This window comes from Carya illinoinensis, chromosome 10 (genome assembly GCF_018687715.1).
Source record: "Carya illinoinensis cultivar Pawnee chromosome 10, C.illinoinensisPawnee_v1, whole genome shotgun sequence".
In the NCBI taxonomy this organism is placed as follows: domain Eukaryota; kingdom Viridiplantae; phylum Streptophyta; class Magnoliopsida; order Fagales; family Juglandaceae; genus Carya; species Carya illinoinensis.
In genome coordinates, this window is record NC_056761.1 from 981,919 (window position 1) to 995,755 (window position 13,837).

Below are 13,837 nucleotides of genomic sequence, written 5' to 3' on the forward strand. Positions count from 1 at the left end.
ATCTAAATATAACTATATAAGTTTGCATAAACAGCCGGTATTTGAAAACTATGTGTAGACTACAATAACAGAACCCATGACTAACTTATGTGCTAAGGGCCAGCACCTAAAACAAAAGACGTAAGCCTAACATATCCATCATAATAGGAAGTGGGCTATAGCCCAATCAACAATAACATGCAGATGAAAGAGATGGTCACATGCCAACACTTAACTCATGGGTTGAGTCCAACTAGTAAACTCATAATACCCAACCCTAGCCCACTATGGCCCCTACTATCAGTATTATAGATGTGTGACACAGTAAATTGACTTCTAAAACTGATAATCGACTCAGACAGACCTCATTAACTAGTTGATAATCGATGATTGACCCCGTAACCATTGGTAATTAGCATCGCCGATTAATCATGATTAATCTGTCGATAATTTTTTAATTAGCCTTAGCTTTGATGATAAAGGATCACACAATTAAAATCGAGTGTATTTGTTTTTACATATAATCTCAGTCTTTTAATTATGAAATTTTTCTCTCTCAAATTTGAAATGCATGTATGTGTATATATATATTAAATAATTTTATTTAAATAAAAAATTATATATGATGTGAGTCATATGACACGTTAACTTGAGAAATTTAGCAATATGAGAATGAGACACTCGGAGCCATAGAGAAAGAGAGAGAGAAAACAAAAAGAAAAAGAAAGAGTTTTATACAAGTTAACGTCGCCACAATAACGGCTGGTAGTTGAGGTGTAAATCAAACAAAAATATCTTCTTTCAACCTCCCACACAAGTCTCCATCTCGTTAAATAAATAAATAAATAAATAATCAGTTCCATTATTCTCTTTATTTTTGTTTAAATATTAATAGCCGCCTCCTCCAAATCGAACCCTGCAAACTCATTGGCCAAGATTAAAAAATCCCTATATATATAGTCTCTGTCCAAAAAAACATCAACCTCACGATTCACCAAAAATCCGTCCAAGCATTAATTATAGGGAAAAGCTCCTTGCCGCCGCCTGAGCGGTACCGACAAGTATACCTACGTAAATATATATATATATATATTTAATAATTAAGAAAGTAATTTTAAATATATTAATATATTTTTTTATTTAATAATTAAAAAAATTACACTAAACGGTCACGCCAACATTTCAGTATAGGGCGGTGTGTAGAGCTCCCGCTGGGCTACTGATGGTTTAAGATTTTATTTTTTTATATTTATTTACATGTATTTTTTTAATACATTTAAATATTTAAAAAGAAAAATACAATATTATTAAAAAATTCTTACTTAATCATTAAGTTAAAAAATATAATAAAAAAGATAAAAAAACATAGCGGTAGAATCCATTGGTTGAAACTAACGGTAAGACTAATACTTTCCTTCAGTATATCGACTCTTCTTCAGTATATATAAAAGTTGCATCTGATAAATTTTTTTATGAAAATAAATAATAAACGAGAGGATTTTATATGATATATTAAACTTATTTTATAATTAAAATAGATTTACATTTAATATATTATATCAAATTATATTATTTTATAAATTTATTTTTTCGATATCTTTTTATCATTAAAACATTTCTATTATAAGTATATATGTATATAATAAATATATATATATATTTGCGAGGGTTTTGAACTTTTGTGCGAAGAAAGTCGAACTAAGCCACACAAACTGCAATCCATTCTCTAACAAGACACGTACTCTTGTCACTTACCATACAAAAAGAAGCCACTTGCGAATGACGTGTAAACTAACTCCCCACCCATTCTCTTTGCTTTGTTCCCACACATAAATCCCCATCATGTAATCTTCTCTCTCGACCAAAAAGAGTAAGCAACAGAGAAAGGAGAAAGGAGAAGAATTATCATTGTTCATCTGCATGAAAGAAACACCCACCAAAATGGATCGCCAACACTCAGCTGTTTTCGGTCTCCATACTCCTTCAAAGCCATTAGAGTCCAATATGAAGAAAAGCCAGCGCTCCGATGAGTTACATGACACTGATCAAGAACAACAAAGCCGCCCCCCAACTGACAAAAAGAATAATACGCCAAGCTCATCTTCAAGAACCCGTCGGTGTGAGGGAGACGGAAAAGCATTATTATTGGTAGGCCTGCCGTCACGTAGTGCAGAAGATGTTGGAAAAGAACCAGCTGTGGCCTCTGACGTTATGCCGGAGGACACTGGACGTGAGAGGCTGAAGAGACATAGGGTCGAGGTGGCTGGTCGGGTTTGGATTCCGGATTTATGGGGACAGGAAGAGCTGTTGAAGGACTGGATAGATTGTTCTGCATTCGATACTTCGCTAGTCCCCGCTGGAATCATGTCGGCTCGTGCGGCTTTGGTTGACGAGGGAAGGAGAACAAATTCTAGTGGATTGAGAGTAGAAAACAGGTGTTGAATCTTATTTTATTTATTTTTCTATGATATATTTCTATTGTTTTAATCACGATAATGCACTTATTTGATCTAAACCTAGTAGATATTTTGAAGAGAATATATGTGATTGATTTCTTTCTTGACTAGCACTTCTAATTTTAGAACTATGATTGTGATATGACCTCACATATATCAACAAATTTTTGCTCAGAGATTGAATAGAAACAGAATAATCTAAGTCAATTATTCTATTTTGTCATAACATGAGAGAGAGAGAGAGAGAGAGAGAGAGAGAGAGAGAGAGAGTTCAACCAAATTATCGTTCAAACGGTTGACAATTAAGCTCGAGAGTAAATATAGCTACATCCATTAAGCATAATTTTCTTGTTTCACACTATCATCTCAATTCCTGAAGGATAAACTCCCTTCGTACCCAAATGACAAAGTTCGAAATCTGGCCTCTCCCTTATATTGAGGGGGCTAAGGCTAACACCACTTGGGCCAGAGGCCATCAGCAACATAAAATATCTTGATTTTCCACAAAACTGTTATTAGAAGTTGTAAGTAAATATTTATACACAGTGCAGCTAGATAGCTCCATATCTTTGATGTTTCATCATCACGCTGCTGAACCTAGTGCCCGTTTTCTGATATATTTGGAACAAGAAAAGAAATTAGTACCACAGGTGAATTAGGCTTGAAACATTTCCAAGGTAAATCGACGAATGGAACAGTTTTAAAGCACAACAGGACTTGTTTACCCATACATAATGACGCCAGCTCCCATATCTTTATGGTACCATCATCGCTTGCAGAAGCTAATAGCCGTTTTTCCTGACAATGAGCAATCATAAACAGAAAAATGCTATCACAGGTAAATGAGACTACAAAACATGACCGCAGTAAATAGACAAATAGAATGACATGATTTAAGCTCTACAAGAAAGGGTGACCTGTTAATGCTAGATACGATGTAAGCATTCCAGTTTGGAAAATTTTTATTATATATCCACACATTGATGAAGTTCGAAGAAGTTAAACATCATTTTGATGGGATTACGCTCGAGATTTTTATCAGTCTAGAGGAAAAAAATCTTACCCCAGGGCTCCATTGTATCGAATTAATATCCATGTCATGGGCCTTCTCCTTTTTCAGCAGCAATTTATAGGTAGGTCCATCAACCTATCATCAACTTAATTTATAAGCCTAAAAGTATACAATGGAATTGATAACTTGATGGGTAAGTTCTGAAATGCATAAAAAGAGAATCTAGAATTTTAAAAGATTTTAAGGAAAGTTCACATCCATGATATACGACCTGCCGAATTTTAAGATCCCTTATCAACTTAACCAACGTCAAAGACTAATTCAATCCTCTTAAAAATATGTACGAGGACAAGAATGTGAAATTAAACTGTTATTTCAAGAAATTAACTAAAATCTAGTTTCTCAAACCGACAACATGACTTCAACAAGATATATGGACCAAGCAAGAACCCCTTTGCCCATCTCTGTTTTTGATCGGTTCCATTGCCCATCTCTGTAAAGGACTTCTGATTTCATTCTAGGAGATTAATTGAACTAAGCTTTTTTTATTTATTTTATTTTTTTATAGGTAAACAAAATTTTATTGAGCATTGAACTAAGCTTATTATATCATGTTCTAATTATAATTTTCATTATTAATCTAGAGATTTATCCCTCTTTACCATACATGGAGGCCAAGATGTGTATCTACACAATGGAGAACAATGTCCATTTACCATATCCCTTTCAGAAAAAATTGATGATAAATAGGACATGATCTCAGCATCACCGGTGATGTCAATAAATAATAGCAATGAATGAAAAGCTGAAGGAATATTATTGAATACCAAACCATCTCTGTTCTCCACAAAAAACCGTATGGCATCATCAGCTGCTCCACTGGCAATAATATCCTCGCTGTCATTTTCACGCATATAGTATAATTAATTCATAACAGGACAATTTATTTTTCTAGAGGATTAAAGAAAAGGATGAAAGAAACTTATATGCCTATATATACATATTTTGATTGAATGAGTAATCAAACCACACTGAGAGCTATTCTCCAATGTAGATTCAGTATGAGTACGAAAACAGTTAGCTAAAATTAGCTAGAGTTTTACTTAGTATCTAATCTGATATCTACTATTTGATCCATAGATGGCAAACAATTGTAGCGTGATGTACATGAAGATGACGATAAGTCCATGATATTCTCCCTCTCCTAGATACCCATCTGTACAAGAGAGAGTTTTTCGGACCAAGCACGAGTAACACTATGTGACTAACATTTGAGCTTAACAATAAAGGTATAACCACTATTCAATGCTATTAAAGATGCAAGTGAATCAGTTGATCATCTGAGGAAACGACGGGTAATTGTGTTAGATTGGTGTTGTGTGTGTAAGCAGCATGGGGAATCAGTTGATCATCTGCTTTTACACTGTGAGGTGGCCAGGATCACGTGGGAGGAATTTTTCTTAAGAGTCGGATTGTCTTGGGTCATGCCTTGTAGACTGGTGGATTTCCTCGCAAGCTGGAGAGGACTACATGGTGATTCACAGGTAGCGACAATTTAGAGAATAGTCCCAATATGTATGTGTTAGTGTATTTGGAGGGAGAGAAATGCTAGAGCTTTGAAGATTAAGAGAGAACAATAGATGAGCTAAAAGTTTTCTTTCTTAAGCCATTGTTCTTATGGGCGGGGGCCATAGTTTGTAACGGACTAAGTGTCCATGACCTTCTTCTTTCTATTGTAACCTCTAGTTAGGTGTTCCTCATGTATACTTGGGCTTTGCCTATTTCTATGAATATAATATCTTGATTACCTATCAAAAAAAAAAAAAGATGCAAGTGAAAAGACAAAACCTAGCCTATCCTTCTATTTTTATTTTATTCTTTATTTTGGGGGGAGGGGAGCAAGTCCAAGCCATCTGCAGTCATGGCTACACCATCATGCATATAGACAAGTTTTTTTTTTTTTTTTTGGATTGGTGAGCATATAGATGATTTGCCATACACTATTTCTCTTAAATTGCAGTAATTCTACCTCAATGTTTAAAAGGGTGGGCAGATGGGGTTAAATCTGAGAAAAATAACAGAAATATAAATCCACGGAGACAAGCAGATAAAACTAATATTATTTTTATTAATCTGATGGTCACTACCTCGACCAATGAACTGAGAAAATTGATCGATCATGATATCCTGTGAGAGTGCACAGATGTCTCCTGAAAATACAAATTAAAGATTGAACCACGTTAAATTTCAAAATATGAGAAATCAGAAGTTGAGGATTTGGCCAATAATATTTTATAAGTAATATTAATTACCAATCTATCAAATAATTCCATAATAACAGATTAACTTCAATTTCTTTGGAATTCATGCTATAGTTAATGAAGTACGTGTTAAAAACACAACATTGCCTAATTTTTGTTCAGTTCCTTTAGGATTGATCTTCTCACTCTTGAAATACATTAATTTTTTTTTATCGGTAAAAAAGATTTTATTGATCAAAAGAATAGGCAAGAGCCCAAGTATAGGGACAAATACAAGAGCAACGCCTATGCGTGTTTTATTTAGAGATACATGGAATTCATGAAATGACAAGCCTTGAAATACATTATTGAAAGTGGAATGCAAACAATACTTCACTAAAATTGGAAAAGAGAGATGTTAAAATATTCCTCACCAAGGAGCATAGCCATCACCAGAGTGCATCTGTATGTTGTCTGTTTCCCATATCTTTAGGGTAAGATCATCACTGCAAAATCAGTCAAGCATCAATGTTGTTTAGGAACAGGAAAAGGAGCATCCCAATCTGCGAGCATGATACTGAGCAAACACTTTTACCTACCTGCATGTGACCATTTTGTCTCCACCGGCATTGAAAGAGAGGGCCCAAACGGTAGAAGAGTGGCCACTGACAAAAAACCAACCTAGATGAATTAGACTAAATCAATGTATTGTTAACAAAATTGTCAGTAGCTCCATATAAATTGGCGTGCAAAACATGATCAAAACCAAATACATATTCAAGAAAGAGATCAAGAATTTGAGTTCGAGTGCCTGTTAGGTTCGCCCAAAGTCTGAACACACTGCCAGTCGTCATCATCACCAGCCCAAACCTGCGAGTAACATTGCATTGCATCACAACTCCTATGCAATCTCGTTTGACTTCAAAACAAAGCAGCAAGAAACAGCTTAATCAAACATTTTCTCAGGCTGTTCATAGATGAAAAAGAAAATCACAAAACCCGCTTCATCAAAATGCGGTACCTTTATTTATCAAAAAAAAAAAATGCGATACCTTAATAGTGTTATCGTAGCTACAAGAAAACAAAACATCCGTACTCGGATGCCACTGAACCATCTTAACATCTTGAGTATGTCCCTGCAGCACTGAGACACACTCGAACTCGTTCCCCGGCTGCACTTCCCAAATCCAAACCGATTTATCTCGGCCACACGTCGCAAGTAGAGTCCCCGACGCGTTCCAAGACACGCTTTTCACTTCATTTTCATGACCCTACGTAGAAATTAAACGCCAAAAATTATTTATTTATTCATTTGATTTTGTTTCTTAACGAAAGATGATTAGGAAGATTAGTAATAATAATAATGGAATTGCAGCCGAAGGGCGGGCTTGGGATGAGTTATGGCCCTAGAAATCTTAGCTTCGATTTCGTAATAGGAGTTCCCAGTATTACCTGAGACGGTATTCTTGCCGACTGTATATCTACTATCCGAGATCTCCGGCTAATGGCCTTTCGAAAATATAGAATAACAATAGATAATAGAATATGTAGAAATAGAGGTGGATACCTCTAAAGTGGAAACACATTCGTAGTCACCACCAACGTTTTCCCAAATGGCAGTGGTGGCATCGAAGCTCGCGGTTGCCAATAACTTCCCCGACGGCGACCAAGCGCAAGATCGGACGGTCCTGGTGTGCGTGTCTTCCAGAACTGCCTGAATATATAAGATCAAAATTAAATTCCGATACCTCTCAAAGTTCAAAAAGAAAAAAAAAAAATACAAAGCAAATAGAGGTAACCTTGCAGGTCCAAGAAGCCGAGTGGGAGGGAGTGTTCTCCCAGATTCGGACGGTCTTGTCGCCGCTACAGGAGGCAAAGACGAGAGGGGTCCCTGCAGCGACGGTGGCTGGGTTCCAGGCTAGGCTCCATACCCTGTCGCTGTGGCCTGCCAGCGTTTCGAGCAGCTTCAGCTCGCACCCTCCTTCGTACAACTCCATGGCACGAACCACGAACGATTATCGGACTAGGCGATCGAACCCCTTCGTTGGTGACACCAGCCACCGTCGCTGACTAATCGATGACTAGGTGTATTGGTCTCGCACGTGCCAAAAGTGTGAATTTCACCACCGGTAGGTCAGCTGCAATCGCTTTTAAAGCCCTTAATTTTTATATTTAAATTTTGGATATTAAAAATAAATCAAAATATTATTTATCAATAATTAGAATATAAGTAAATAATAAGTAATTTTTAATCATTTCATTATTTCATCATATCATATTAAATAATAAATTTATAAATAAAATATAATAAATAATTTTTAATATTAATAGACAAAAATCTTATTATAAGGAAGAAAGAAAAAAAAAAAAATTGCCACCCATAGTGGTGGATCGGTCGATTGAAGCCCACATTGAGTATTGACCAATCAGTAAGCCTAGTTCGCACGGCCCATATGATCTGTACCTTAACCGGCCCGCCTCATCCGGTCTGCTCGAGACCAGACCTTTTCAAGAAGCATCCACGATTACAAATGGAAGAATCAAGGCCGAGAACGCCCGGTAAAGACTAGCGCAAGCACAAGATCGGGAGCGGGGAAGAGACAAAGCAATTGAGGTCACCATGGATTCAAAGGCTCTAAGAAGCGGCGGAGGCCTTCTCGAAGGGATTTACAGGGTGATCATGCGCCGCACCTCCGTCTACGCCACATTCGTCATCGCCGGCGCTTTCGTCGGAGAACGGGTGAGGCTTTAAAACTTAATTGCCCTCAATTCTCATTGAGTCCCTGTATGTGTTTTTTGCTGAAAAAGGGAGGAAAAAGCCTAGGAAATGATAGCTTTTGAAGTCGTCAACACGACTTCAAGTCTAGCTGTGAGCTCAGATCCACTATTTAGTTGTATTATTTCTGATTGCTGTAAGAACCGCGTGCTAGAGATGAACACAAAAAAGGCGGTGTTTTTGTATCGTATTTATTCAATTTCTTTGCCGAAGCGTAATGTAATCTTCGAATAGACTCAGATAAATTGAGACTCTTGGTCCCTATGGTCACATACAGTGGTGTTCTCCAGGTTCGAATTCTCAATATTTTATACCGTACAATTTTTAGCAACCAAATAGAAAGCATGGAATTCTTAAACGGGCTTTCATCGTTTATGGTGATTGAGATAGCAGCATTAAGGGATTTGGATTATAGTTATTTGCATACGTTATTTTTGTGGGTAACTAGATGCTTTATATATATATATATATGTTACTGTTAAGTTGTGATGGTTCTTATAATGTTGGTTCAAATGGGTGCAGGTTGTGGACTATGGTGTTCATAAACTCTGGGAATACAACAATATTGGGGTATGCCATCCATCCAGTATTATGATGATCTGAATTTAACTTCTCTGTTTTCATTTTCTTACACACTTAATGAATCTTTCTGTGCATTTGATGCATTATACTGGAGATTATATTAATATTATACTTGGGTGCCATATAATGATATTTGGGCTTCAGAAATTAAGCTGTTCTGAACCTGCTATGGTTGCGCTCTACAATAAGGGTTGAGTTATGTACCAATGTTGCCCATCAGCGAACCGGTTTTAATTTAGTTTATGTTAAATATAAAAAATTGTGCAAAATTAATAAATCTGTGCACCATTTATGCATTGATTGCTTTGGTTGATTGCATTGGTATTACTCGTGTATTTTCCATTCCTCCAGATTCTTGCCATATGGCCAGAGATTACTTGATGTCTTTACCAAATTTTGTGTTTTTGTGCATATCTGGATGCTCATGCCCTTTCTGTGCGTTGGGCTGGTTAGAGTAAGATTGCTAACAAGGCAATCTGAATTTAAATTCTAATAGAATTCTAGTTGAGATTGTATTTTTTGAAATTTACACGATAGTATGATCAGATGCTGATGTTTTTGTAACATTTCATCGTGATATACCTCAATCTGTCATAATTGATTCGGCATTATCATTTCTTATTCCTTTCTTCCCTTATTCTTTTGGTGGTCGATTGAAATTATTTAAGCTTTGGAATCATTACTTTCGGATGCAATTGAAGTTGAGAAAAGGAAGACAAGAAGTTTTTCCTTTTATGTGAATTTGATGCAATTTATATATAGGATCAGTCATTTTCATTTTCCATGCATATAAGATCAGTCAGTTGCAAGAGCTGTTCTGTATACTGTGCATTTGAATGGAGTTGCAGATTTGGGTAAAGATGTCAACTTTCCAAGCATGGAAAGTGACGATGAAGCCTTGAATTTCTTTTTTTATTGCATCCTCTTGTTTGGGAGTATTAAATGTATCCACTTAGATTAAATATATCTCCTGATTTGGATCACCTATGTGGTAATTACAAGTTCTTCTCTACAGAATCTGGTGATACCCAATTCACTCACTAGTCTCACTTATAACAATGCCGGTTTTCAGTTATCCAAGGGGTTGAATCCCTTGTGCATCAATGTCCAAGAATTGAAACTTATACAATATACTCAACTGAATACACCTGGCAATATAAATGCTTCTTGTAATGGATGATGTTAACCTTCAGAATTTGTTTTAGATTTTCTTTTGTTTTTAGAGAGATGTTTGTATTTCCCTTGTATCCGTCCCCTGTACTTGGGCTTTGCCTATTCTTGGGAATAAAGTTTCTTTTTACTTGTAAAAAGAAAAAAAAAAAAAAAAATGCTTCATGTAGTCTATTCAAGAGCGTTTCTCCTGGTAGAGGAACAAACTGGTTGAGGACCATAGACAACTTCTTGGCAGCTTTAACGGCAATACATAACTTTTGCTTGCTGAAGCTATTTACTACTGGAATTGAAATTTAATTTTGTTGTTATGCTGCAGAAACGTTATGAAGACATTCCAGTCTTGGGGCAAAGGCAATCAGAAGAATGACTTGTTGAATTCCTTCCCTTGGCGATTTTTAAGTCCATTCTTGTTTGGGAGGCATCTTCTTATTTGAAAGCTTTGTGCATGTTTGTAAAAAATATTATATTCTTGGGTGCATCAGACATTTTCAAGCACGGTTCCGTTCATCCTGGCTGTTTGGGAGTCATAGAAATTTGTCTGGGAACATTTATCTCCAGGTTCACTTTCTGAGACTCTGATCAGATTCTCTCATTTCCGCATTCTGGTGGTTGGTTTTAACCACGAGTAATGATCGTGATTTTTCTGTGGGAAACTATGGAAGTATGTGTTGATCCCTATCTTTGGGACGAATATTTGGGCATAGGTGGATGTTCAACCGGGTGTTAAGTAGCAAGGGATATTGTATGAATTGAATTTAATCCTTTAAATAATTTTCGTTTGACTACTTACTCAAAAGCCTTTAATTTTTTTATTATCTATGAGATTTTAGGTTCAATCGAAAAAAAAAATGTAACAATTCAAGAAAAAAATGTGTTTATAGGAGAAGGGAAACTTAACAGACAAAATAAATTATAGAAGAACAAGAAATATAAGCAAACAAATGGAAATTAGAATACTTCAGGGCCTCTTGGGATTAGTCGAGGTGCGCGTAAGCTGGCCCGGACACCCAAGGATATCAAAAAAAAATACTTGCTGCCTAACGGTAACAGGGAACTGTAAAGCACCGGCTAGCATGTGGCTTCATTTTGTTGAAATGTATAAATATTATATATTCACTTTAAAAATAGTGGGATTTATTATTAAAATTTTATTTTTATATAAATCTCATTTTTTATTCAATTTTTTAAAGTGATTATGTAATAATTGTATAATTTACAGTTACAAATATTTTTTATCTATTCATTTTAATCGTTCATCTATTTAATTTATTTTTAAATTCTATTTATTACTTAAGAAAATCATTATTAACGTATTGATATTTTTTATTTTTTAAAAATATTAAAAATATATATGAAAAAAATTAATTAAAAAAAAATTAATTTTACTAGGGCAGCACCCTATCAGCGTTGTTCTTTTAATTCATTTTCATGTTCAGAGGCTCCCAAATTTGGGCTCTGTTTCGCTCTTGTGCCGTCGCTCGCTTAGGTTCGCTCTCTCACCCACTTAACATTCTAGGGTTTCGGACTTATCCCCAACTCCCAGATTCCTATTATATATCTCAGATCCACAATATTGATTTTGTTCGTTTAGTTCTGTATTGCAGGGTTAGCTATTGGAGAAGCAGCTAAAAAGAGAGAGCTCCACCCATGAGGTAATCTCTCTTCTTTCTTGCGTTCACCCTCCCCCTTTTGTGTATTACGGTGTGTTTTATTCTTATCTAAATATATCTTTATGTATTTGGCGTTATTATGACAGTAAGCTTCAGAGCGATACACTTAGGGAGGTAATTTCCCAAGTCGTAAACAACGCGAAGGAGAAGAAGCGTAACTTTACGGAAACCGTGGAGCTTCAAATCGGATTGAAGAACTATGATCCCCAGAAAGACAAGCGCTTCAGCGGTTCCGTGAAGCTTCCTCACATCCCTCGCCCTAAGATGAAGGTTTGCATGCTCGGTGACGCCCAGCACATTGAACAGGTATCCCTACCCAACTGACGTCAGTCCCAATTTTATCCCTCGTGTGTGGTTGTGCAGTGCAAAATTACACTTCGAGGACATATATATTCTGACGGGAGTTGCTTGTACAGCAAATTTTAATACTTTGTGTACTGTTTCTGTTCTTAACCACCGCAGGCTGAGAAGATAGGATTGGAGTATATGGATGTTGAAGGGTTGAAGAAGCTCAACAAGAACAAGAAACTGGTCAAGAAGCTCGCCAAGAAGTACCACGCCTTTTTAGCATCTGAGTCCGTCATTAAGCAAATTCCTCGTCTTTTGGGCCCTGGTCTTAACAAGGCAGGCAAGTAGCTGTTTTGTTTTAACATTTTTTTTGTCCGTCTCTCTCTTCATGCTATTAAGCATTGGGTTAAGTTTCGCTTTTTGGTTTTAGCGTAAGCTCTTTAGGATTTAGAATTCTGGATATGTTGCTTTGTAATGCATATAAATTTAGGATAATATAAGCTTACTATCCTCTTACCACTCATTTACTACTCCATGTGTATTTGAAATTTTTTTTTATTATTTTCTTTTAAGTATACAACTTCACTATTACTTTCTTAACCATTAAGTAACAAAATAATAAAATAATAAAAGTAGTAAAAGAATGATAGGAGGATAGTAAACCGTCATTATTCATAAATTTATACTCCTGACAAAGAAGCTTGGTGGCTTGTTATGTCCTTAAATTAATTTATTGCACAAATCATGGCACTCGTTTCGTTATTTGCAAACATATAGGAATGAGGCTGCACCTGAAAAAGGGCAAGAAGCTGTAAAGTTGTGTGTTTAGTTTGAATTTTTTAGGTATTCGTTCCTAAAATCTTTTCAATATTCTCATTTGTAGCTCTAATGGAGTTCTGATTTTCGGAAAATATGAAGTACTCAGGGATATTTTAGAAAATGTTAATTTACTGATTGACGGGCTTTTCTTTATGGCCCTTAACTTAGAGGCTTTCTTGTTGTAATTGCCATCATAACAATATAATTGCTACTTACCACCGGCTAGATTATAGTTTATAACGTCAATGTGAATGCAGGTAAGTTTCCAACGCTGGTGAGTCATCAAGAAACCCTGGAGTCAAAGGTTAATGAAACAAAAGCCACTGTGAAGTTTCAACTCAAGAAGGTTCTCTGTATGGGTGTTGCTGTGGGGAATTGTAGCATGGAGGAAAAGCAGATTTTCCAGAATGTGCAAATGAGTGTCAACTTTCTTGTCTCATTGTTGAAGAAAAATTGGCAGAATGTGAGGTTCATTCTTACATTATTTGTGCTTGATATTCTTGCTGTCCAGTGGTAATGAATTTTGTGCATTTGCTCTTGTGCTTAAAATAGGTGAGGTGCTTGAATCTGAAGAGTACCATGGGACCTGCAATCCGCCTTTATTAAGTTCATTTTGCCGTTTGCTAGAGTTATTTCATGAGCGAGAGAACCTACGTACAAAAAAATCACATGAGAGAGCATCATTTTTTGAGCATTGCGGCAGAGGGCCTTTTTTGTTTTCTTTGTTTGGACTCTTAAGCTTCAAAGTTTAGTTATTAACTTATTGGTGTTAATTTTGTTTCAGTTTGATGGTTGTACTTGGGGTATTGGTATTAAATAAATTCTATTTTAATACATTAAGA

The 13,837-nt window shown here is 35.9% G+C and overlaps 4 protein-coding genes across 7 annotated transcripts; 3 read left to right on the forward strand and 1 right to left on the reverse strand.

The window, feature by feature from the left end:
* Positions 1-1,766: 1,766 nt before the first annotated feature.
* Positions 1,767-5,573, forward strand: LOC122278764 (protein BIC1-like). Of its 2 annotated transcripts, XR_006229339.1 has the most exons (3): positions 1,767-2,414; positions 4,588-4,736; positions 4,839-5,572. XR_006229339.1 is itself a non-coding variant. In XM_043088958.1 (2 exons), exons 1-2 carry the CDS (start codon positions 1,900-1,902, stop codon positions 4,607-4,609), a joined length of 537 nt encoding a protein of 178 aa, XP_042944892.1. In that variant the 5' UTR covers positions 1,767-1,899; the 3' UTR covers positions 4,610-5,573. The 2 variants fall into 2 exon arrangements, 1 of the variants encoding a protein (XP_042944892.1); XM_043088958.1 differs by having other exon boundaries at positions 4,588-5,573.
* Positions 2,706-7,815, reverse strand: LOC122278762 (protein CIA1-like). Of its 2 annotated transcripts, none has more exons than XM_043088954.1 (11): positions 7,487-7,815; positions 7,255-7,401; positions 6,740-6,958; positions 6,499-6,557; positions 6,287-6,352; positions 6,122-6,193; positions 5,595-5,657; positions 4,275-4,344; positions 3,499-3,582; positions 3,167-3,233; positions 2,706-3,046 (listed from the first exon to the last, which is right to left on the reverse strand). In XM_043088954.1, coding segments are annotated over exons 1-11 (1,047 nt in total). In that variant the 5' UTR covers positions 7,685-7,815; the 3' UTR covers positions 2,706-3,044. The 2 variants fall into 2 exon arrangements, with proteins under 2 accessions (XP_042944888.1, XP_042944887.1); XM_043088953.1 differs by having other exon boundaries at positions 3,161-3,233.
* Positions 7,816-8,188: 373 nt separating this feature from the next.
* LOC122278765 (cytochrome b-c1 complex subunit 9-like) lies at positions 8,189-11,007 on the forward strand. Its single transcript, XM_043088959.1, has 3 exons — positions 8,189-8,427; positions 8,986-9,033; positions 10,535-11,007. The coding sequence occupies exons 1-3, from the start codon at positions 8,308-8,310 to the stop codon at positions 10,583-10,585; spliced, it is 219 nt and encodes a 72-aa protein (XP_042944893.1). The 5' UTR covers positions 8,189-8,307; the 3' UTR covers positions 10,586-11,007.
* A 600-nt stretch (positions 11,008-11,607) lies between these two features.
* Positions 11,608-13,829, forward strand: LOC122278763 (60S ribosomal protein L10a). Of its 2 annotated transcripts, none has more exons than XM_043088957.1 (6): positions 11,608-11,704; positions 11,823-11,870; positions 11,975-12,194; positions 12,351-12,516; positions 13,253-13,458; positions 13,548-13,829. In XM_043088957.1, the coding sequence occupies exons 2-6, from the start codon at positions 11,866-11,868 to the stop codon at positions 13,599-13,601; spliced, it is 651 nt and encodes a 216-aa protein (XP_042944891.1). In that variant the 5' UTR covers positions 11,608-11,704; positions 11,823-11,865; the 3' UTR covers positions 13,602-13,829. The 2 variants fall into 2 exon arrangements, with proteins under 2 accessions (XP_042944891.1, XP_042944890.1); XM_043088956.1 differs by having other exon boundaries at positions 11,613-11,704; positions 11,810-11,870.
* Positions 13,830-13,837: the final 8 nt, after the last annotated feature.

Coding starts and splice junctions, on each gene's coding strand:
- LOC122278765 (XM_043088959.1), top strand. CDS start 8,308: ATGGATTCAAAGGCTCTAAGAAGCGGCGGAGGCCTTCTCGAAGGGATT. Junction 8,428..8,985: donor GCGCTTTCGTCGGAGAACGG/GTGAGGCTTTAA, acceptor AAATGGGTGCAG/GTTGTGGACTATGGTGTTCA. Junction 9,034..10,534: donor GGGAATACAACAATATTGGG/GTATGCCATCCA, acceptor GTTATGCTGCAG/AAACGTTATGAAGACATTCC.
- LOC122278762 (XM_043088953.1), bottom strand. CDS start 7,684: ATGGAGTTGTACGAAGGAGGGTGCGAGCTGAAGCTGCTCGAAACGCTG. Junction 5,658..6,121: donor GGTGATGGCTATGCTCCTTG/GTGAGGAATATT, acceptor TTGTATTTTCAG/GAGACATCTGTGCACTCTCA. Junction 3,234..3,498: donor CGATACAATGGAGCCCTGGG/GTAAGATTTTTT, acceptor GCTCATTGTCAG/GAAAAACGGCTATTAGCTTC.
- LOC122278763 (XM_043088957.1), top strand. Junction 12,517..13,252: donor CCCTGGTCTTAACAAGGCAG/GCAAGTAGCTGT, acceptor ATGTGAATGCAG/GTAAGTTTCCAACGCTGGTG. Junction 13,459..13,547: donor TGAAGAAAAATTGGCAGAAT/GTGAGGTTCATT, acceptor TGCTTAAAATAG/GTGAGGTGCTTGAATCTGAA.
- LOC122278764 (XM_043088958.1), top strand. CDS start 1,900: ATGAAAGAAACACCCACCAAAATGGATCGCCAACACTCAGCTGTTTTC. Junction 2,415..4,587: donor GGATTGAGAGTAGAAAACAG/GTGTTGAATCTT, acceptor TTTGATCCATAG/ATGGCAAACAATTGTAGCGT.